The sequence below is a fragment of the Sinohyriopsis cumingii genome, chromosome 13, assembly GCF_028554795.1.
Source record: "Sinohyriopsis cumingii isolate HCF-2022 chromosome 13, ASM2855479v2, whole genome shotgun sequence".
Taxonomy (NCBI): Eukaryota; Metazoa; Mollusca; class Bivalvia; order Unionida; family Unionidae; genus Sinohyriopsis; species Sinohyriopsis cumingii.
The window spans coordinates 62,750,961-62,775,593 of record NC_142973.1 but is presented as its reverse complement, the minus strand read 5'-3'; the positions used below and the strand labels follow the sequence as shown (position 1 = coordinate 62,775,593).

Here is a 24,633-nt window from a genome sequence, read left to right as displayed (position 1 = left end):
TTCTTTTTCTGATCCAAACTTAAAAAAAAACTTTACAAAGATCCCTCTCTTCTAACATTTTTCAGTCATATAACATCCATGTGCCACATCAATAAAGCTAGTTTAGCTCAACACCTGGCTCACTTTTTTTATAAGCAGAGACTTGTCCACTACCTAAATATTTTTACCAAAAGAAAGTTAATCTGTGAGACAAGTTTTTAAATTGAAGAAACCTATGTGCTTGCTTGGAAATTTGTTATATGCAGCTGCTATAAATAAAAAGCAAGTACATGATTATTTACGATGGACAAATGTACGCTTACACTATTCTTATGCAGCTGTCTTCTTCTTTAGAATACTGTGTGTGTCATTAAAATGATATTAAAAATGACAACACAACTTTTTAAAGCTTTATTTTTTTTTTCAGTGTACCCAAAAAATCTTAATCCATCTATAGTTGAGCACAGACATAATTGGATGAAAAAACCCATAATGGTTGACATATATGCAAACAACTTTTTATTATCTTATTTTTTTTTTAATGTTATCAAAAAATCGTAATTTATATACAGATGAGTGTAATTAGGGGAAAAAAACATGTAGCTGTCTGCCCCATTTATGTTCCACACATGATTAATATATCCTACTCCCTTTAATCCATCCCATAAAGTGCTGATGCTTTAAAAAAAAAAAAAACCTGACAAAACACCAAGTTCACTATAAACTTAGAATTTATATATGATTGTGAAGCAGAGGAGAGGTTAGGCAATTTGTATAATCAGGTTTATGTGCAGGTGTTCTCATTTCAAACATCACCTGGATACACCAGGTGTTCTCATTTCAAACATCACCTGGATACACCAGTTGTTCAGCTTGATATAATCAAAAGAATCAGCTTATGAAATGCATAGGGAATAATGTGGCTATTGTTATTAACACCTGACCCTGATAAGATGGGATGAATTCTCTCCTCACAGATTAACTTTCTTCAACAGATATAAAACAGATTATGGAATGAAAGATTTCAAACAATAAATGTCACACTTCAAACAACGACAACTCCCATTTCTGCTGCAACTATATGACTAAATCTCCAACCATCAAGCTAATGAACTGTTTCAACCCTCTCTCTCTCTCTAATAACATACCCATCATAAACATGACATATCACGCCAAAATCATGACCATTTATTCCCAAACCCACTAACATGATTGTGATTTAAAAAAAAACAAGACTTTCAGTAATCTTAAAAACAGAAACCTCAAAAGAACCACCACCTCAATATATGCCTGTAATATGTAGCATGTATAAATGATAAACTGTCCTTCTTAGAGTTCATGTAAAACTATCCTTGGGGCAGTTTATACAGCCAAATGTCATAGGGGCAATTAAAAAGTAAGGCAGTTAGTTTTACTGGTGGATGTAGCTAGGGTGACTAGGGTGAGGTGTTTAGTCCTTTGAATACTGCTGTGGATAAAGTCCATTATGCTAATGGCATCAGTAAAGTTCACAAAGTGGAACAATCCAATTCATTTTAAGTTATAGGTAAATCAAGCAGAAGTATGTTGAAGAACAAAAGTTATCACATATCATTATTACATAACACTGCCTTAAATGAAAATGATTAAGCCCATGGTATTCAAGATTTCTGGCAAGTTAGTAACAGTGGTACCATTTCTTTGAAGCTGGATTTACTCCATATATAAAATGCAAAACATGATTATTCATTCGTCAGAACAGTGTGATCCCTTTTTGAAGGCAAAATGTCTAAGTGCATTTCCTGTGATTCAGGAAGCAGTAAGCTATTAGCAAAGACAAGCAAAACTAGATGTTAGAACTCCTGGTTCACCAAGTTGTACATTGTGAAGCACAGCACAAGGGGGCTCATTTAATTCTTTGGACATACTGCAAACAACAAACTGACATAAGTCATTCTGGAGTGTAGGAGGAGCCACCGGTGGCTCAATGGTTTAAATAGTTCACCTTTACCAATCAATGCCATCTCACCACTGTCTGTGTGGGTTTGAGTCTTGGGCTTAACCACTGTAGTTAAGTGAGAAAGCTTGCCATTAGCTGGTTTTCCTGTGTTCTTCTCCATCAGTTATACTGGCCACCATGCATATTGCATCTTGTGCTGAAAAATGGCATTAAGCCCATAACAGCAACAATAGTGTAGAACATGTCAAAATAGCAGTACCACCTATAACATTGGGAAAAACCTGAATATATTCAACATGATGAACTGAACATTCAGATTAGCTCCCTTTCTTATTATTCACAATCTTAATCATGTTAAAATTCCCCTTTCTCCCTGTGAAATGGTCAGTGATATGGTCTGAAAGGTGATCTATATTCATTTTTCAATTGAAACAAGCATATCTCGTCAAACTGCATCGGATATAGTTCTGGCAATACTAACATTATGGATATTGTTATGACTCTATGGTCTTAAACTAAGTAACAGAAAGCTGTGAAACCAACTTATTTAGTAAAATTCAACAAACAATTTATTTCCCTAGAACACAATATGAAAATTTAAGAGGACCTTAGTATTAAGAATTAAATCCTAAATATTCCTAAGTGCTCTAACTTAAGTCCATAAGTACAGAATCTTCCAAATGAATTCCAATAATTTTCATATAACAAGAGTCTCATGTCCCAAATCTCCTAAATATCTTGATGCATCAATAATCTTGAATGTGCTGATGTACCAACTGTCCTGACCATGTTGATGTACCAACAATCTTGATTTATCACAACAATATTATCCAGAATGTCTTTGAATGAATTCACAATAATCCCAAAGTAGTGTTTTCGTCAAAAAAAGTCAATGAGAACTTTCTTGATGGTACTGCTGGTGGAGGAAGAACATGGGAAAGCCCTAGGAAGAACAATCAGCCCAAGGGAAGCCACTGGCAAGCTTCTTAAGTACCCACATTGGCCAAGCCTGTGACTTAAACCCATGCAGACAGAGGAGAGATGCTAGTGATCTGTAATGATTAGACCTCTTGGCCACTTGGTGAGTTTGAGCACTTTGTAATTCCAATGAATAATTTAAATAAATCATTCCCTTCAAATTATATCAAAACTAAAAGTTCTGATCATAGATTATCAAAGACTGATATGAACAGGAATGAAAGCCTGTTTACCTCATCCTATATATACTAATTTCATTTGACCTAAGATACAATAAAATGTCTACCTCATCGTATATATACTAGGATGTGGGTCATTTTAAATGAAAAATTCCATCAAACTGTAAACATTTTGACTGTTTGCACATATGCCTATGTATGCAGTGATGATACTGGACAATAAGTCTACCCAACTATTTTTGCCTTTTAATTGTACAAATGCTTTAAAGATTAAACAAATAAGTTATTTTCTTTCATTCAGATTTGAACCTCCAATCATTTTGTATAGGCTTATATGAAAAGACAGCTTATTCTTGATTGGACAGTGGACAACATTGCTTTTTGGGGTCACACACACTGCACCCTCCACCCCCCCGCCTGGGACCTCCAAATGCATCTTTTGAGTCTACTAAGACTGCATCAGTCTGGGAATATGGCAGTTATGTTAAGCTAAAAACCAACTTGTTTTCAAATTCAGCACATATTTTAAATTTCATTGACAGTGTGATTGGAGCACAATGATTACAATAAAGAAAAAAAAATATATACACATCAATTCAAGCTATACCTTTATCTAAACAATACATTCTTCACTGAACAAAAATTCAATTTGCACTGATACAGCATTCACTGCTAATATGTTCCAATGGCCACTTAAAATAGGGAGAAATCATTATTTAGTTAGGAAACACCTGCCAATAACAGTGGAAAGCAAGTGATCATAATACACATGACCCTTATAATGGAAATTTGCCAGAGGGGAAATCAGAATGGCTGTTCTAGCCAGGTGACCATGATGTGAAGGTAATCATTTGGGTAAGGTTTAACTGTACCTCTTTTCATAGGATGCTTTGATGATTTTCTCCTGAACCTCTAGCCCTGATTTCAGTTTCTCCACTGTTAAAAGAAGTTAAAAAGACAATGTGGCACATGCTTTTGCTGATGAACATTCTAATTACATTCTAATTACTCTTGTAATTTTGGTGGCAAACCTATCATACTGGAACGGATTCTTATTTATCAATGGATGCCATTGTTAGGTTTTAAAAATATTAAATCAAAACAGGGTGGTTGCGTTTTTGTTCATAAAAGAGAAGAAAAAATCTTACAAAATATTTTTTTGTGTGTTTAGCATCGATCCTAAATAAGTTCATTGTCCAAAAAATCCAATAAACCTGAAAATCAAACATACTCTGCAATATGTAAATATTAATTGTGAAGAAAATAAATGGTCCTTTGCCTTACTATGGACCAAGAGTTCTGGTCATGTCTTTATATTTTATTACCTCCCTAAAAGACTGATAGGAAAAATTACTGAAATCAGGCTTGGCATAAAGACCAATGAGTTTGTCAAACAAACAGATTGGCACATATTGGAATTCATTTGCTCTGGGAGATTTTAATATTTGCTCTGGGAGATTTTAATATCTTGATTAAAAAATTCCACCTATCTTAGAAAATTAACAAAAAACCATAATAAGTGGTGCATCATAATAAAAATGCAAATTTATATAAAATGGAAAAGATTATTTTCAAATCATAAATCAGAATTCCAAATTTAATATTTTAGAGATCTCCCTATGCTGGAATTGATTTTGTACAAATGTTTTCAGTTGGTGATCTAGTCTCAGGACACAATTACAATTTCTTGATGCCATGCACTACACTAAATCTGTGAATCTCTCAGTATGTTTGTTTTTGTATGCTTCAACACAGAATTTTTACTCACAAATGAAGTCGGCTGGGTTGTAATGTGAGGTCATTGGTAAATCAATGCTGGCAAAGTAGTCCACAACATCTCTTGTACTTCCATAATAAACCGACTGAAAGAAAGAAAAGAAAGAAATTAAAACAAATATGGTAACAACAAATTATAACACAACTACCATATGCAGTCGCCTATAAGTCAATCTGCAAACAACAAAGATATTGATCTACCATGGCATAATGTGATTGCAGATCAGGGTCTATGTTGTTTGTTCTACTGACTAGACTCCTAACAGACTGCACAGACCCAAATCTGCTTGTGCATTATTCAACAGCAAAGCTGGGTAAGTGCATTTTGCAGTTGGACTATAATTACAAGCGAATACAAATGGTCAGTTTAGTTCCTTATAGTGTTTGATTTGTGTGGTCTGTCTGAGAAAATTAGCTCAATTAGAGCATTTAAATCACACATGAAAGCCAGATAAACAATGGCTGTTGTCAGATCCAAGGTCACGGACATATTGATGACATAGACCTAGTTACTAAGTTTGATCAAAATCAGACAGAAAATACAAAGTGTAGAGTGAAAATAAGCTCAGTTCATCAGATGCATGATAACCTCATTAACATGCAGTGTTTATAAGCTCATCTGCGACTCTGATTATGTAAGCTGATTGAAGCACTAAATATTATTTGTTGAGAGTCATGTGCCTACATGCACAACGTTGGATGAAAATCTATGCACTGCAATACATTACAATGCAATCATCAACATGTACAATTATTTATGCTTGTCAAAGGACAAAAAAACCAGGTAAATGCAATACATGTATAAAAATACATTTCTATCAATAATTTCACCCATTCATTTTCACACAAACCCCAAATCCAACAATGAATGAGAATCAGTATTACTCTGCATTTTCAACTCCATTATAGATGAATACCAAATAAAATGATGGAGTTAATATGGTAGTCCCTCTCTTATAAGGCCACCCCTAGTGCAGCATGAAAGTGGCCTTATAATGAGGGTGGCCATTCTAGAGGGGGATGACAAATGCGAATAGTAAATACATACGAAGAAAGTCACAACTAATTTAATTCTAAAACATTTAATATTTTCATTTAAAAATCACATGCATGTTGTTAAATCAATGTGAAACAAATCATTGATATAGATTTAAAATTACATTTATAATAATGTTACAGATCACATCATCTGTCTCCAGTAGACACTTCAATACATGTACATATGTTCCTAAGAATTCTTAGGCTTGAAAAATTTATCCAGTGTCATTTGTCCCATGCTTTCTACAGCTTTTCTTTTATCTTTTTTAAGAATGTCTTGTGTTTTCATAATTATGTCCACAAGTTCAACATTGTTTGTTGCGAGGCCATAATCCATTAATTCTGTGGAATGTAACCGTGCAGTATGCAGTGTAATGCACTGTTTGTCTGGGTTTGGATTGTCACACGTGTCACTGTCACAGTCACTTTCCTCATTCTGGCATGTTTCACTAGAATTTCTGGCAACTTCTGTCATTAATGACTCCAAGTCATCACTAATTGTGTTCTCTGTAGCTAATGCATCATCACACTGAACATAATCCTTAAGGGTTGTTCCAGTTGGTATTAGAGGAAGATAGTCCTCTTCATCCCAGTGTTCCTCCTCTGCCTCTGGTACACCCAATACCTCTTGGAAAAACCCACATTTCCGAAAGCACTTTTGAATCATCTCAGCTGTCAGGACATCCCATGTTGATGTCAGCCATTGGATTGCCTCTAGCAGATTCACCTTTTGTGCTATCTCTGATGTAGCTGTTATATTATCCATCAGGAACAAAACATGTCTCAGCAGCTTTTTCCTGTAATTCAATTTGACCATCTGGATTATCCCTGCATCCAAGGGCTGAAGTTTTGAAGTTGTATTTGGAGGAAAGTATGAAACCTTGACATTTGGCAAATCCAGTTTTGGGTGTGCAGCACAGTTGTTGAGGAAAAGCAGGATCTTCCTGTTCTGTACTTTCATCTGCTGATTAAGTTTTTTGATCCAGGACTCAAATATCTGTCCTGTCATCCATGCTTTTCTGTTTGCCTCATATGTAACTCTCAAATGTGTTCAGCTATATCCTTTAAAGCACCTTGGAATTTGCGCTTTTCCAATCACCAGTGGCTTCAGTTTCTCACCAGAACAACTGGCGCAGAGCAAAACTGTAAATCTCTCCTTTGCTTTTTTCCCAAATTTACATAAATCCCTTTTTTGTACAAGCGACTTTGTTGGTAAAAGTCTAAAAAACAAACCAGTCTCGTCACAATTAAAAATATCCTTGCTGTCATATCCCCTGCAGATATCGTTCAGTCTTTTGTTCCAATCTTCGACAACTTCAATATTGACATCAGCCGATTCTCCACTAAGGACAGAACACTTAATATTGTGTCGGACTTGAAATCGGTGCAACGAACCGTTACTTGTGGTAAAGTCGTCATATCCCATTTCAACTGATAAAATTGTTGCCTTTTCTTGGATCATTCGACCGGTGAGCGGAATTTTCTTAGCACGCGCAGTGCAAAACCATTCAAAAACCTTGTCATTCAAATCAGGATACAAACATCTCCTGGCTCTAACAATTTTCCTTTTTCTGTCCATTCCACATTCCCATTTCTGCAGAATTGTGTCCCTGTCTTTCACAATATTGTTTATCTGAGTCTTTCCGACATCAAATGTTTCTGCCAGGATTCTTGAACTCTCCCCCTTTTCGGTCAGTTGAATTACTTTTACTTTCTCTTCTAAATTGAGAATTTTTCTTTTCTTTTCCTCGATGACATGTTGAACTTTTTTTTAGGAGTAAATTATTCCAATGTTGCCAACCACAAGACTGATAAAACAATTTTTCTGCATTTGAACAAATTGCCATGTGTTTTTAAAGGAAGTTATCATGTCACATGATTCGTTAGTCACAGTCTGGTACCCTATTGTTTTTATACATTTCTTTACACGAAGGGAGAGAAGCCAAAACGGCTTCAATACGTACCATTAATTAACATCACACAGATTTGACCTCGCGGCCATTAGGAGTTGTGATCTTGATTACTAATTATCAAAGGTGAACAAGCAGAACATCTTACTAAGGGAAGCCATAAAGGCTATCAAACTATTTTCCTGCTTACTTGTGTATGTACAGCGATACTGCCACTTCTCAACTGTTACTACTGTTCAATAATTGTAATCTTAACAATTATCAGAGTGATTCAACCTGACATCTCATAATAACACAGCATTATGGCTAATTGGTTGACAAGTACTTCCCCTTTTGTATGGATTAAAATTTGAGTCTTTCTTGGCTTTATGGAATAAATGTGGCTTCTGGTGAGGCGTAAATGATATATTAGCCATTAACCATAGTGGTATAGAAACGAAAACCTGACATCGGAAAACAGAAATCGGACAACTTAACACACGCTATGAATACAATACTGGTTCTGGATACCTATTAAAATAAAATGCGGCCGCTTGTGAGGGGTAAATTTTATATTATTGAACTAATATGCTGGCTGCTGGTCGCGTTAGCCGGGTGGCCTTTCGTGAGGGGTACTTTTAAATACAAACTCGTCGGTGCCAACGAATTCCGGCCATATAGAGCGGGTGGCCGCTGGTCAGGGGGCCGTTCAAGAGGGGGACTACTGTAGTAGTAAAAGCTTATCAAGAAAAATCTCACTATGTAAAAAAAGTAATAGAAAAAGTTGACCATGACCGTTGTTCTGCACAAGTACTTACTTTGAAGGAGAAAAAAAATGCAGATGCTCATGCATAATTACTTCTAGTTAAACAGTCACCTATAACAACTGTGACCTTGAACTTAATCTCAAACTCAATTGGCAAAACAGTTTCCTGCATAAATCTTACATCGTCACAAGCCACCATTTCCTAAACTTTCTAAGCCATTTTGGACTGTTTTGACATTTAATTACCATATATACTCGCTTATAAGACAAGTCCTGCAGCAAACTGCACATAATGCACCAGCAGATATAGGCCTTGCAGTTTGTTAGAAGTAATTAGTTCGACAAACAACACAGTCTGACTCGAAGTATAAGCGAGTACATACAGCATATAAAAATATCCTTTCTTTAAAGAAAAGTTAAAATATTGTTTTCAACAGAGATAATTCTTAAAGGCTTTTGCCAAACATAAATAATAAACGTACATGACCATTGCACATGAGAAGGAGGGTATCAAACTGGAAGAAGATCTGAGATGACGGCTGATGTATCGTAGTAACTACTGTCTTTTGGTGATGCTCGGTGTATGTCTTCAGTGTCTGGATCAAACTGAATGCAGTGCCATAGTCCAGACCAGAAGTTGGCTCCTGGAAAAGAATCTAACTAGTTCCAGACAATACAGTGACATAATCAAGACTTTGTGAGCACTATATTAAAAAAAAATATTTTACCCAATCCAGTGTGAAACCTAAATATGGTATAAACATTTAAACTCTTAAAAAGGGGACCTGATTGATAAAATACATTCCTCATCATTGTTTATGAATTTAAAATTAAAAGATAAAGACTGAACAAAATTGTTCCCTCTGACCTATCCACCCATCTGCATTGCTTTATCCAATGGGATCTAAGTTCTTACTACAATACTCAAGGTGTATGAACTATAATCAAATATGTACAACTCTAACATGCCAAGCAACACTGAAAATTCGGGGCACTTACAGATATCATTTGGTGTTCTTAATCCAGAGCCACAAATGTTAGTTTAACAAATAATACTAGTCAATTCTAATTATCATTTGAATTTTAACCAATCAATATGCTCCATTCTAGACCTAAAAGTCCAAAATCAAGTTCTCCTGGTGACATCCTTAAGTGCCTGATTTTAATCATGGAATTTATTTAAGAACTTCATATTTTAAAGTATTCATGAAGTTACGAAGCTTGCAAATCAATTACACATTGCATTAACAGTCACGTTGAAGCCATCGCTGTTCATGCATAGATGTAAAAAGGATTGTCAAGCTTCATGACTGCATGGATACTGTGAAATATAAGTTCAATTCTTATAATTGTTGTTGTTATTGTTATAGGGTTTAATGACATTTTTCAGCACAAGATAGGCTATACATGGCGGCCAGTATTAATGGTGGAGGAAGAACCCGGGAAAACCCCAGAATGATCCACTGACTCACGAGGAGCTACCGGCAAGCTGTCTCACATATCCACATTGGCCGAGCCTGAGACTCGAACCCATGCAGACAGAGGTGAGATGGCAGTGATCTGTGACGGAGAGTGCTTTAGACCTCTCGGCCACTCGAGGCCCCCCAATTCTTATAATTGCAAATAGTTCTAAAATTAATAACAAAACCTGAGGAATAAATAACAAAATCACATTGTTATAAATATTATCAAAGCACATGAATACACATGTTGTTTCTATTTGGTATTATGAACTAATAACCTAAAAGGTAAGCATCTACATGCTTGTACAACAGACTTTTCAAAATTCAAAATTATTTAAGGGTACTTATGATTAGAACAAACAATTAACTCTCGAAGAGGAAACCAATATCTTGTTTACTTTGTGCATTATATTACCAGAAGAATTAGAACATGATATGATATACAGTGTAATCCACCAAAGCACGCTTCATTATCACGTGATTATGGATAAAGCACAGTCGTGGCATGACTATTGAAATTTTACATGAACTGCATGATTTTCTAAAATATGTTGTATTCTTGAAGAAAACAAAAATATTGCTTTTTATAAAATTAAAGAAACAAGACTTTGATATAATAATTTGCAGAAAAGAAAAATATTGCTTTTTGCTTATTTTAAAAGACATTAACTCCTTAACAAGCTTATGATTGTTAATTCAATTATTACAGAACTACCAACATCCTGTATACAATCATTGTTGCACCCAGAATAAACAATAGACAACAAATATTTTCTCAGTCAACTGGAATACACATCCAAGTGACAAGCAATGTGGTGATTGAAAATTCTTCACTCAAATCTATAAATCAATCAAAAATTGCTAAAGCACAGAAAAAAATATACAAGGTTGTGATTGCTAACATCAATATTTTTATACATTTTGCTTTGTCAAGTGTTAGTTGGGACTTGGCTAAAAGTAAAAAGTGGTTAATAACTGGTTTCATTCCCACTGATAAATAAACCTGTCTTTACAAACTTTTGGGGCAAAAACATAATTATGCTGAATTTCAAACACAGCTCAATAATGCAGTTATCTACTTATTTTAAGTGCAAGTTGATAAGACCAAGTAAAACATTTTCTAAAACAAGAGACCTGAGTGGGCCTGAGATCATTCTTATCTGCATGAAAGTCAATTGCCAGAGCAGTTGGCCAAGAAATCAAGCTTTGAGTGATGAACTCTGAAATTTAAAGTTTCTTAAAATATGTTTCATCAGTGGTGATATACTGGATGCCAGATTGGCATCAGCTCTGTAAATCTTGATGGTCTTTATTGAAGGATGCTTTCTGTCAAATATGTTCAAATTTTGTTCATTAATTTTTCTACAGAAGTTGTTTTAAGTTTGTTTGGCTGGATCAGCACCATTCATATAAAAATTGAAGACTTCATGCCAAGATGCTTTCTGTTGAATTTGGTTAAAAACATTTCTGTGATTTTGGAGCAGTTCTTTAAAAGTTTAAATATTTTTTGGTAATGCCAAGTTTCATCATTTATTCAAAATTGAATACCATTCATGACAAAAATGCTTTCTGTCAAATATACTCAAAATCTGTTCAGCGGGTTGTGACAAGAAATCATTTGAAACTTTTTCTATTTTCAGCAATGGTGACCATATCTAATGGCAGATTGGCATCATCCATGTAAATCTGCAAGGTCTTTATACCAGAATGCTTTCAGTCCAAAATTTGGTCAAATTCTGCTCAGCTGTTTCACAGATGTTTTTAAAGGTTTTTCTATTTTTGATGTGGATTTAACACCATTTATCAGCACATGAATTGCTATAAATTGCAGCCAGTTTATCTGATAGAGGAAGAACCTAGAGGTAACCTTGGTGAGAACCACCAGCCCACAGTAAGCTAATGGCAAGCTTTCTCACATTCCCACACTGGCCGAGCCTTAGACTCAAAACTAACACAGACAGAGGTGAGATGTCGGTCAGCTGTAAAGATGAACACCTTAAACCACTTGATACCCTGGGCCCCTCCTATTTATTTGAAATGGTAGCCATGTTTGATGTATAGTAGATCAGCATCATCTGTAGAAACTTCAGAGTCCGTCATGTGACAATCTTTTCTGTCAAATTTTAACAGCTTCTGTTCGGTGGGTTTTAGGAAATCATGAGAAAGATTTCTCATTTTTCAGAGTAATGATGACTATAAGTGATGGTAGGTCAGTATCAGCTGTACTAAATTGTGAGACTTCCATGCCAGGATGTTATCTGCCAAATTGGTTAAAGAAGTTTTGAAATGATGTCATCTGAAGGTTGTTTAATTTTATCAATGGTGACCATACCTGATGGCAGATTGAAATCGTTTTGTAAAAAATGAAAGGCCTTTATGCCAGGGCACTTTCTGCTAAAATGAACTGAAATTGGCACATGGATTTTGTAGAAGTTGAAAATAGTCAAGATGACAAATGACACATGGGAAATGGATGGATGGAAGACATATAATGGACATAGGACCATACCAGAAGCTCACATGACCTCACAGCCAAGAAGTTACAAAAAAAAATCAGACACATCATCTCTGGTTCATTACAAATTTGAGAATATTTGTGCCAAAAAGATGGTCTCAGACTTAAATCAACCAAGAAGAGAAAATGATTTTGTTCAGGTTTTACCAAACATACCCTTAGTGATTAACTTACATCCAAAAGTATGACATCTGGATCTGTAATCAACTCACAGGCAATGTTGGCACGCTTCTTCTCTCCCCCTGATAATCCAGGGCAGAACATGTCACCCATAACTGGAAAGAATTGAAGTAAAACAATGTGGTCACTCAATGGAAGAAACCAGCATGTGGCAAATTTGCTCTCAAACTTCGTGGCATTATCACGCAGGTGTAGAAATGATTTCTCAAGTGGACTTCATTAACTGGTTTTCTGAGTGGGTGGGAGGGAGAAGCATGGGAATACATTATATATCTCCCTTATTTGATAGCGTATACCACAAGGGAGCTATATATCCTGTGTAATAATATAAAAAACTATAAAAAAACAATGATTGACTCAATAAATGAATAAATGAAATCAAGGTAAATATGAGTATACACAAACAGTTAAACAAATTTATAACCTGTCTAATATATCAGATTTACAACCAGTCTAATATATAAAATTTATAACTAGTCTAAAATATCAATTTATAACCAGTCTAATTTATACATTTGTTAGAATGCATGGACATGGTGATCAACACTTAATTTTATAACTTATGAAAAGGGGGTGGGTACCATGGTTTAAACACCCTGCCATAAATAAATATATACCAGTAATATACCCAAGCTGAGTGACCTATCATTACTTATAGAGCGTGACAAACTGATAGGACAGCTAATTAAAACATAATTGACTAGGATCCCATGGTTTATTTTAGGATGTGTGGTTGCAAGAATCACAGTAATTTCTTAACAGTTGTTCCAGAATATCAACAGATGTATGAAACATAATAATACCAAATGCATCTGTATAATTAGAAAAATCTCCCTACATTCTGAAAATTCCTTGCTATTTTCATATGGAACGGGGAATTTCCACCCCTACCCTCTCCAATTTTAAGCCAAAATACAGACCCTGAGATCATGGATATCTAACTGAGAATATGAATAACCCGTTCAAGGTGCCATGACCCTTCTATCTGCCCATATAAGGAAAAGAAAGTTTGCTAGATGACTCCCATCTGCATCATGTATCATACTTATCTACATTAAATTCCACAGCAAAGTATTTCACATTCATGTATATACTGTATTTTTTTCATTATTAGTGGACATGGAGTATAAGCTAAATGGGCAAATTTTCCATGTTTTCATTCCATCATACAAATTGATGTGATCAATAAGACCATCTCCAAACCTCACCCCACCACATCCATCCCAAAAAACATTACGCCCATGCCCAAAAAAGGATGCCTGAATCTCTATCAGGGTCTATTCAAACAGAAAATTCGGAAGAAATTTCTGCCTCTATTTAAAACAAGAAAGTCTCTCAAAAGGACTGATGCTCTGCTGGTGGGAAAGAATTTCCAGGAATCCAAGATAAGACTGTTTCTTCTGTCCTTTTGTTCTTTCTACCTGATAAGCATTGAAACCATTACTGTTTAAAGTTTTTATCAATAAAAACAATAATATCTTCTATTTTATTACATATGGTTTTATATATAACTATGCAGACGATAATACTTGGTCCTTTTCCTCCACAGAAATTGCCACAAATTAACACACTAAAAGCAGAGTCCAACATTCTGATTGACTAGTTCACTACAAACAAAAGGCAAGCCAACCCTGAAAAGTTTCAAGCACTAGCTGTGGGTATAAAATCATTCAGTATGAAGCCTGTACTAAACATACTGTATATAATCACTTATACATTGAGTCCCACTGCAAACAACATAGATCCTGATCTACCATAGCATAATGCACCAGCAGATCAGGATCTACAATGTTTGTTCTACTGATTACTCCTAACAAACTGCACAAACCCAGATCTGCTGGCAAATTATGTGACGGCAGATCTGGTTCTATAAAGTTTGCAGTTAGACTCCTCTTTTAAGCGAGTACATACAATTAGTGCTATCATAAACTGTTCTAGGATTTGTGTATGAAGTCTACACAGATGGCTAACATAAATTCTTACTTATGCAAAAATTGCCAATCCTGAAGGTAAGTAAGACTTCAGGTTATGGCTCTAGTCTCAACTTTCAAAATTCTGAATAAGTGTACTCTCAAAAGTTTGGATGATTTAAAGTTTTAACTACAGCAAAACCTGGCATGAGCGACCTCTGCTATGAGCGACCACCTGTCATTTCCGACCACAATCGCAATGCATGGATCGATTTTACTATATAAACGCTCTGTTATGAACGATCACCTGCTGAATGCGACCAGCGACTGCGATTTTTGGCAAAATATGCATTTTTTGACACTGCTATGAATGACCGCATCGCCAAAAAAACAAAACAGATTGACACCACTGACATTAACTTAATCCTTTGTAAACACTAGAGCTCGGGATAAATGTAGTATGCTAACAAAAGTACACATTAAATAACACTATAGTTGAACAACCATATATCGAGATAAACACCTCTAACCATCATTTAATCCTTTGTAACAAAGACTGCATAAATAGTAAAGATTGCTCTAATAAAGTATTTAAAAAGAATTTGTCTTGCTACAGTACCAGTTTTGTGAAATTTACAATTCCAGTGTACAGTGTCGTTTGTAAACTGCAGTGAACCAGACTAAAGTACATGCCACTAACCGCCATTGTTGTTGTTGTTGGGTTTAACGCCATTTTTCAGCACGCGATTGGCTATACATGGCGGCCAGTATTAATGGTGGAGGAAGAACCCGGGAAAACCTGGGAAAGAACCACCGACCCACGAAACCGCCATTGTAGTGCCGAAGTCATGTGAATAGCCAGTAAGAGTAACATCAAAGGGAGTAATGATGGATATACACAGTCAATTTAGAGGTTTGTATTTTTTCTTTATCTTTACGAAAACTCACAAAATGCCGGTAGTCCTTATGTCCCAGTGAGAAATCATTTGAAAGGGCTTCAGTGTAGGTTTGAGTACATCGTTTGTCTTTCCAGTTAATCCATAATGCCTGGAGGGTGAATGAGCTCATTGTCTTTAATACTAGTAAGTGAGAATCATTTCCGGATTTTTTTAAATTATTTTTTTATTTCTTTTGTTAGCGTTTCACCAAGCCACCATCTGTTTACCTGGGTGCAGATGGTCGCAACCTTTGTTTATCAAGCTATAACGCTGTTGATTTAAACTTCGTCTCAGAATAAATGTATTGTTTCTTGATGAGTTAATTATGTCTTTTGGTTTCATTCATCAATGGTACATAATATACATTTATTCCACATTTCCCCAAAACCTGATCAAAACCGATAGTCTTTATAATGTCAACACTAATAACAATGGCAGAACCTCCGCTGAAAAAAAGAAAAATTTTAACACTGGAAGAAAGGATTAATGTCATTGAAAGAAATGAAAAAGGGGAGACCGCTCGCAAAATAGCAGTCAGTTTAAGCGTTGGTAAAACGCAAGTTCAAAATGTAATCAAAGACAAGGAGTCCATTAGAAACAAATGGCAGAAAGGTGTGCACAAGCACAGAGGAAATATGCCATGACACGACGGACAGTTTACAGAGACCAAACAGCTGAGTAAAACATGTCAACAAAGAAGTATAATGGATATCTTAAAAAACAAGTGAATAAGTGTATACAATAAGATATATACATCATATCTAACTGTTCATTTTTTGTACATATTAATGTGATGTTGAAATATAAATTTTATTCTCGTTGTTTGATAGATGTATATCTTTATTATATAAAGATATTTTGAGAGGAATGCATGCAAGATTTATGAATAAAGGATATGATACATGTACAGTGAGTATGGGTATTATTTATTTTTCAACGATGCTAACTACTGACCCTGAAAACCAGTCCATTTTCACACACCTCTTATGAAAGACCACCTGTCTTGAGAGACCGCTTTTGGTTGGCAGAAGGGGCGGTCTCTCATAACAGGTTTTACTGCACTTTAAATATGATTTTAGATATTCAAATATTTTAGATGTCACAAGAATTAAAACCTCAACATTTGGCAGAAAATATATTACATCTTGAACATGGTATCATGGAAAGAAAATCACTAAACTTGTCTCAGACAATGTTAAGATACACCAACATGATATGTTTGGTTAAATCTATATTTTTGGATAAGAAAAAAGAAGTTTTTAAGCGTCAACATTCATCATATATGTCCACAATCTGGGTCTGGTAAAAATCTATTCATACTTGTTTGTGTTTATATCATGCTCACATTTAAGCAGAGCTAAAATCTGGAGTCATGCTTTCTCCTCCAGTAGTAATTGAAGATTATCTCCTGTGAGTTGGTGACAATCCAGGTATCAAGGGGAGATTATTCTGTCACCTAGGTAGGCAGATAACTTATCTTTTTAGCTACAAAGTTTTAGCCTGGGAGGGCTGTATATACAAGGTAGTAGATCTACAAATTTATTATGACTAGGTAATGTATTTGAAAAAGAAATAATATAGTTACTTGAACAAATTAAACTGATATTGGTGTGTGTGAGTGTGTGATTTGGATTTTTAATGTAGCTTTAACAATTTTTCAGTCAGTTTATAGTGATGTCTAGCACTGAGGTATCATGCTGCAGATATGTGGCATCAAAACTGATATTGGTTCTTATATAGTGAATTGTATTATCATTATACCCCAAGCACATATTGGGTAACATCCTTATCATAAATTATGATCATAATGTAATCTCAAATAAATTATGGGATGGTGTTCATGTATAAAAAGTGTTAAAGAATGACAGATGTTCAGGAAAAGCAGATATTCTGAAATGTTCAGTCTTCAGAAATGACCTACATCAAGAAATAATAAAGATAACATTTTGCAAGTGTTCAAAATATTTTGGGAATTACTGATGGTAAGGGACAAAAAAATATTCCAACAGGCAAGATGTTCAGCAATGACAGGTATCATGCATGACATGCATGTGGTTAGAAGAGTGCAGCAATAACACAGGGGCCCTGAGTGGCCGAGTGGTCTAAAGCGCTCACCGTTCTGGATCACTGCCATCTCACCTCTGTCTGCGTGGGTTCGAGTCCAAGGCTCGGCAAGCGTGGGTACGTGGGAAAGCCTGCCATTAGCTTCTCATGGGTCGGTGGTTCTTCCCTGGGTTTTCCAGGGTTCTTCCTCCACCAGTTATACTGGCCGCCATGTATAGCCTATCTTGTGCTGAAAAATGGCGTTAAACCCTAGATCAACAACAAAAAATAAAAGCAATAACACAACTCACTTTACACCTCTGCAGGTCTCAGGAAAACCATTCATCCTGTAATCCTGACTGGGTAAAGATTAACAAGGAAAACTTTAAAAATTTATTCATCCCTGGGTCAAGCTGATGCAGGTTCATACCTTGAGAATAAACCCAGGTATCCAGCGTATAATTATTGATTACCTCTGCCTACTTGTTGTCAGTCCAGAACACACATTAGAATCTGACTTTTTTTTTTACAAAGATTAATGACACAAACTTGCTACTACAATATTATGTTCAGAATGAAGACAGTAGGTTTAAAATACTTCTAATACATGGGCCCTTTTCAAACATATAATAAGAGAAAAGGTTTGTATACTAAATAGAGAAACTTCATAGTTCCACACCTAGCCCTCAATTTTTGAATGGTAATCACAAATGACACATACAGAGATAAATTCTGCTAACTATTGCATCATTTTAATGTCAATAAATTTTCCTTTAAAATAAGCTAACAAACATCTTTATAAATTAGGCCTGTGATATGTTAAGAGCTAGAGAATGTCAAATTTGCATTAAATACTGTTATGCTCATTCCAGGTCACTAACATTTTCAAGACTGTTCAGCTTTATTTATATATTGTCATGACAAATATAAAAAAACAGCAGATATTTCTAAAGGTAACTAATTACTTTTTACAATAAAAATGCTACTAATTTAGATCTGATCTTACTGCCTCTTAAATTCTCATGTCTCACTGATAAAGATGTGTAATAGCTTGTTCAAAAGTAAAACTTCTTCCAATCAAAATGACATCACAACTAATAAAAAAATGTCACTGAAAACATAAAAACCATTAATAAATTGTGGGCAAAGTGAGAAACTGCAAATTTTCAAGTTACAAACTTATTATATATCTATGTATTGGAAGAGTCTGAAATTGCTGTTTTCACTCTGAACATATTTTCATTGTCTGGACCCATTTTAGTATCAAGCTTGTGTAGGGCGGTTTATTGTTGTTGTTCTTGTTGGGTTTAACACCATTTTTCAGCACATGATAGGCTATACATGGCGGCCAGTATTAATGGAGGAGGAAGAACCCAGGAAAACCCCAGAAAGAACCACCAACCCAAGAGAAGCTACTGACAAGCTTTCTCACACACCCACACTGGCTGAATCTGAGACTCAAACCCACGTAGACAGAGGTGAGATGGCAGTGATCCGTAACGGAGAGCGCGTTAGACCACTCGGCCACTCGGTGCCCCTCGTTGGGCGGTTTATAATACGAGTACATGCAGTGGAGTGGATATGTGTACTGTGTAGAGTCAAGTGGAGTGGAGTGGATATGTGTACTGTGTAGAGTCAAGTGGAGTGGAGTGGATATGTGTACTGTGTAGAGTCAAGTGGAGTGGAGTGGATATGTGTACTGTGTAGAGTCAAGTGATAACAGGGAAGAGTATCTGTTGGAATTCTCTCATCTGGGGTACGGGACAAGTGCTTGGAAAAATTTTCCCTTAGCACTGAAGACCTTGACTCTATTCCCATTTCCAGATTATGCCACGGTAAATTGTTGCCCATCCAAGGTTGGTAATTTGCACTTGGTTGTCTGCTTTTCTCCACCTCAAAGACCACCCCATATCAACATCTGAGCTTCAGTGGGTGACAACATCTTAGACAAACTAGCCCATACAACTAAATATTGGTGTCTGGCAAGTGAAATTTCATGTAAGTAGCCCAAATATTAAATAGAAGAAGAAAAAAAGGGAACAAAATTTGACATGGCACCATATAAAAAAATCTGTCAGTCTTTGAAAAGCCAATATAAAATTAACATAGAGAACATTTACCTTTGTAAAACCATGCATAATTTCAGAACTATATTTATAGTTCACTGTTTTATACCTTTAACTTGCCATTAAACAGTCCTACATCATGATTTCTTCAAATACCTCCAATGTCACTCTTTAAGGATTGAGAAGTGTTCAAGCACTGCAATTAGTCATGACATATTCAAGACTTACTAGTGTCCATGCACCTTTCAAGACCAAGCTCTTCTGCAAGGGTCATCATCTTGTCCAGTTTGTCTTGCTGGGGCATCTCCTCTGGGAGCCTCAGAATGGCTGTGAACTGAAAAACACAAGTTTTATTACTTACTGCAGAAGTATATGGTAGAAATAATTACACTAAAATATCAAATAAACTGGGGGCTTGGTTGGTTGGTTGGTTGAACCGCATTATCCAATCAAAATAAATGTAGATATCTTTTCAAAAAGGGAACAACAAGGAAAAAAGCCCATTCCTTCTCAAAATCAAATACCCAAATAACAGAAATGCTGGACAACACTCCTGTTTGTTGTTCAGTACCAAAGTCAAGCAGGAAGCAAGACCCAGTTTCATATAACTAGTTCAACTTCTCTTCCTCCAGCTGAGATATTTCAACTTTCTTTGGTTCTCGTTTCGAACACTGAATTTATCACTGAACATTCTACTGTATATGCCTGTTATATAAATTGCAATACTGTCAGAGATGGCATATGTAGTATGAATCCAAAATTTTAATTTAAGGGAAACAAAGTAATTTAGTGAATCTGGAGCGAGGCCATGTTAATGACATTGACAGAAAATGTTCAAGTCTGACTCAACCTATTAATGAAAATCACTTTTTGTCACCATAAGTAGAACCTATCCAGTCTTGTTCTAATAATGTATGAGCCACTGTGACAGTGGACAGCAAGCTGGGCTAGAAAGCAAATCTTGAACAGATCAGCCTGGGTCAGCTTATCTTGGCTCTCAAAATATACATTATGGTTTGTTTTCAAATAAGGCACTTGACATGGTTTGTTCAACCCCTGACAGCTTTATTCAATGAGTTTTTAATACACATTACTTTGTTAACTATCAGTGTTGTATCATTTGATCTATAAAATGTATCTATTTTTCTTTTCTTTATTCATTATTCAAGAACAATTCATACAAAAGGATTTTTCAAAGCTATAACCAACTGTTTTGAAATACAAGGCAACCCTTCAAATTCAAGGATTTTCCAAGGCTGTATAAACCAATCTTTAATTCCATTACTAGGGCATTCCTTAAGTACTGGTAGCTGGGTAACATACCTGCTTCAATCTGCCAGAGCAACTGTCTACTTTTCTGACCCTGCATCCATGATGATGCAGGATCCCCAAATCTCCCTGTAACTTTAAAATCTTTACTGGCTGCTTCCAGTTTTATGGAATGCCCTGCATTATCACGGCATTGTTTTGTCTTTCCATTGTTGTGTCCAGACCACTAGTTAGTGCAGGGTGCTGGATTCCTGTCAGGGTTTTAAGTGTTACAAGTCAATCCTTAGGATTACTCTTCATAAGAAATGACGTCTGTGCCATGCGGTAAACCTGAGGATTTAAAACACGGCAGCACCCCAACCTGGCATGGTACACCTCACTGTGGACAGGACGCAACCGAGGTAGGGAAGAATGTAACACTCTCATGAAACAGGCTAGGGACAACACTGCTTTCATGTGTTGATGTGCCACAAAAACCAAACCATCACTCAGGCAAGTGAAATTGGCCCCTCATAATGCTACTAGTAACTTCCATCTAATCCTTCCAATCCTGTAGTCTTTACGACCCATTAGTAAACCTGCATGATCAGAATCCAAATTACATTACACTTTTTAGCATATGAATTTGTCCTCACACAGAAATGGCAAAAATCATTATTGGAAATAATGCTAAATTTTTATGCTTCCAAATCACAATGGTAGCTATCAAAACCCCACAAAATAATATTTGATCTCTGCCAATTCAAAAGTCATCAAGAAATATTCTAATTTTTCAGAGTCTTCTCAATAAATTCTGAGCCTCCTATATTGACCACACATCTTTGCATACAGATGGTTTGAAAGATGTACACAAGCCTGGAGCTGTGGTTCAACACTATTTGGCACCATATCGAGCCAGTTACCAGATAAAGCATGCATAGTGACAATAAAAATGACAGCCATAATCAAATCGTTGAACTACACTGAAACCTCTCTAAAAACAAATCCTATTCATTTAAGGTTCTCTTTCCATGCTATAAGCTTTGTAAAACCTCAAATATGACAACCCATCAATATCCCAGATCTTACAGAAACATGCTTTGCTCATACAAAATGAAAAAAGTACTCGATCATGCTGGCTGCCTAGGCACAATGGTATTAAGGGTAATGAAAGGACAGATAACCTTTTAGCTGCTTTATCTGCTAGTTTTGGCTGCTTTATCTACTAGTTTTGGCTGCTTACCTGTGTCTGAATCAAAGATTCCACAAACTGACTTCAAATATATAAATCAACATGTTCTATTTACTTGGAAAACTCCACATACAAGCTTTGTAACATTAAATCCATCATTGCAGAATGGCATCACTCATACTGAAATGAGTTGATATTATGTCAAGCATATACATCAAAATAAACCTATCTGTGGATGGGTGAGCCTCAACAGTGGGATGCAGTCTGGTAAAGTATATCAACTTCCACACTGAAAGACAGAAGTTTTTTATGTCAACTTAATAATAAATGAACTTTTGTGATGATGTACCATCAAAGGAAATCTTCGACTTTTTGAGGGAAGGTGATCTATACACAGTGTACCAAAATTTTGTTATAGTTTATGAAAAAAAAATTATATTCAAAGAATCTTGCTATATTTCAAGAATTTTAGTTTTGGACCTTTATCTTTAATTTTAAAGAGATTTTTTCAGAATTTTATCTTACTTACTCTTGATCTTTTATCTTGTGATGTTAACATTTATTTAGCAGGGTTTATCTCAAGTTTTTGTGCAATTCTTCATTTAACATTCTCTGAACTTTACTTTTAATTGGCACTATATAAGCATTACTGTGCTGACATGCTACTAAATGCTAAAATATACAGACATATGTTAAACACCAAACCAACAAATCCTTCAATTATGAATGGAAGTGCAAAAATTTAAGTCAAACAGGGAGCATAACTCTGTCGCTGTCCTCAGGACATTCTGAAATATTTCAAACATAAATATGTTAATCAATTAAGTTGCAACCCAGCTGTCCTTTCTAGTGTAATCAAGCACTGAGCTCTCTGAAGACCTTTGACACTAGGAACCCTCAACTCTCAATCCCCAGTAACTGGGAGTCTAGAAAAGAAATATGGTAGTCCACGTGAAAAAAAAAAAAGAGTATAATCCATCATCAGTCATTCAAGGTAAATTAATAAAAGTGTATATTAAAAAAAATCCTTTTTATTATATACTTAAATGTGAAATTTAAAGACTTGTTGGTGAAATAATTTTTGTTCTTTTTTTTATTACTATATTTTTACATGTGAAAAATATATCTTTATACTTTCATGTGAAAATGTAAGATTTCCCATCCTGCCATGCAATGCTTTATTATGTGTGTCTACAAAATTTGTACCTGCAACAACGAAAACAAATAAAAAACTGCCTTACATTTCAGACATGGAAATTAATCTTTGAAAAAAAAATCTGACCTGATGCAATTCACATCTTTCTGTAGTTATTTCCCCTTACTTCCTTGACAACAATGACAAATGCACTGTGGTGCATTGCTGAATCAGACTTGCACTGTTTTCAGATAATGTTAAATAATTTCCAAAATGACAAAAATGTAATTTACCTCGGCAGGTTAGGTCAACTGAATCCTGACACTTTCTTAAGTCACATATATTTATATGATCAGGCTATAATAATAATAATAATAATAATAATAATAATAATAATAATAATAATATTAAAGATAAAGAATTTATTTAGAGAAGGTAACTCAATCAGTTACTGAACTAATCTTCCTTGAGGCCTTCAATCTGTTATGTACAATATATACAGTATATACAACATGATGTGAAAAATCTGGCTTGTCACTAAATAATTAAGTGATTCTAAAAATCAAAGTATCAAGCCTGGAACATATGCACAGGCATCTATGAACTACATAAACATATATACAATGTAAAGCATCATCATGAATTGAATAATTCAAATGTGAAAATGATGCAAAATTACAGAAAAGCAGGTGGTATTTATATTACTAGAACTGTTCAAATGTCTAAAGATTTCATCCATTTGAGAAATTGATTATGAAAAGAAGATATGCTGGGAGCCTGCCTTATGTAACTGGGAATGTTGTTTCATACAAGTGGACCAGTATATTGATAAATTTTATTAAACAATTCCTTCTTTGGCCCCAGTATAATGTAATTTTTACTTCTTATGGACCTTAAATTTGGAGTACAATCAGTATCTCCTTGGTGAAAGATACTTACATAGACAGGAATGGTGTTTCTGGATACGTTAAACATCAATTTGGCCTTTCTAAGAAATATTCTTTCAGGTATTGTTAAAATCTTATATTATTCATTGCATCCTGGAAATTGTCTATACATTGATCTAGAATTAAATGGCATACCCTCTTTTAGAGTCTTAAGTGTTGTTATTCTTGAATTAGAGGTATTACCCCAAATTACATTACAATAGTCCAGATCTGGCTGAATATAACATTTATAAAAGATGACCCTATACTGAAGAGGAATGTATGTTTTGATTTTCCTCTGTAGCCAAAGATAAGAATTAATCTTTTTTGAAACATGTTTAATGTGAATAGACAAAGTAAGATTGTTATCCACGAATACACCAAGAATTCTATCTTGATTTTTGTTGTTGTTGTTGTGGGGTTTAACGCCATTTTTCAGCACACGATAGGCTATACATGGCGGCCAGTATTAA

General features: G+C 35.2%; 1 protein-coding gene across 2 annotated transcripts in view; it reads right to left on the bottom strand.

The window, feature by feature from the left end:
* Positions 1-24,633, bottom strand: part of LOC149785704 (uncharacterized) — an 88,027-nt gene that overhangs the window by 46,583 nt on the left and 16,811 nt on the right. For both annotated transcript variants that reach the window (XM_089979571.1, XM_089979570.1), the window contains exons 4-8: positions 19,888-19,993; positions 12,697-12,797; positions 9,027-9,188; positions 4,844-4,937; positions 3,948-4,011 (exon numbers count right to left, since the gene is read on the bottom strand). In XM_089979571.1, coding sequence (XP_089835697.1) covers positions 3,948-4,011; positions 4,844-4,937; positions 9,027-9,188; positions 12,697-12,797; positions 19,888-19,993 — 527 coding nt within the window. The remainder of the gene's footprint in view (positions 1-3,947; positions 4,012-4,843; positions 4,938-9,026; positions 9,189-12,696; positions 12,798-19,887; positions 19,994-24,633) is intronic.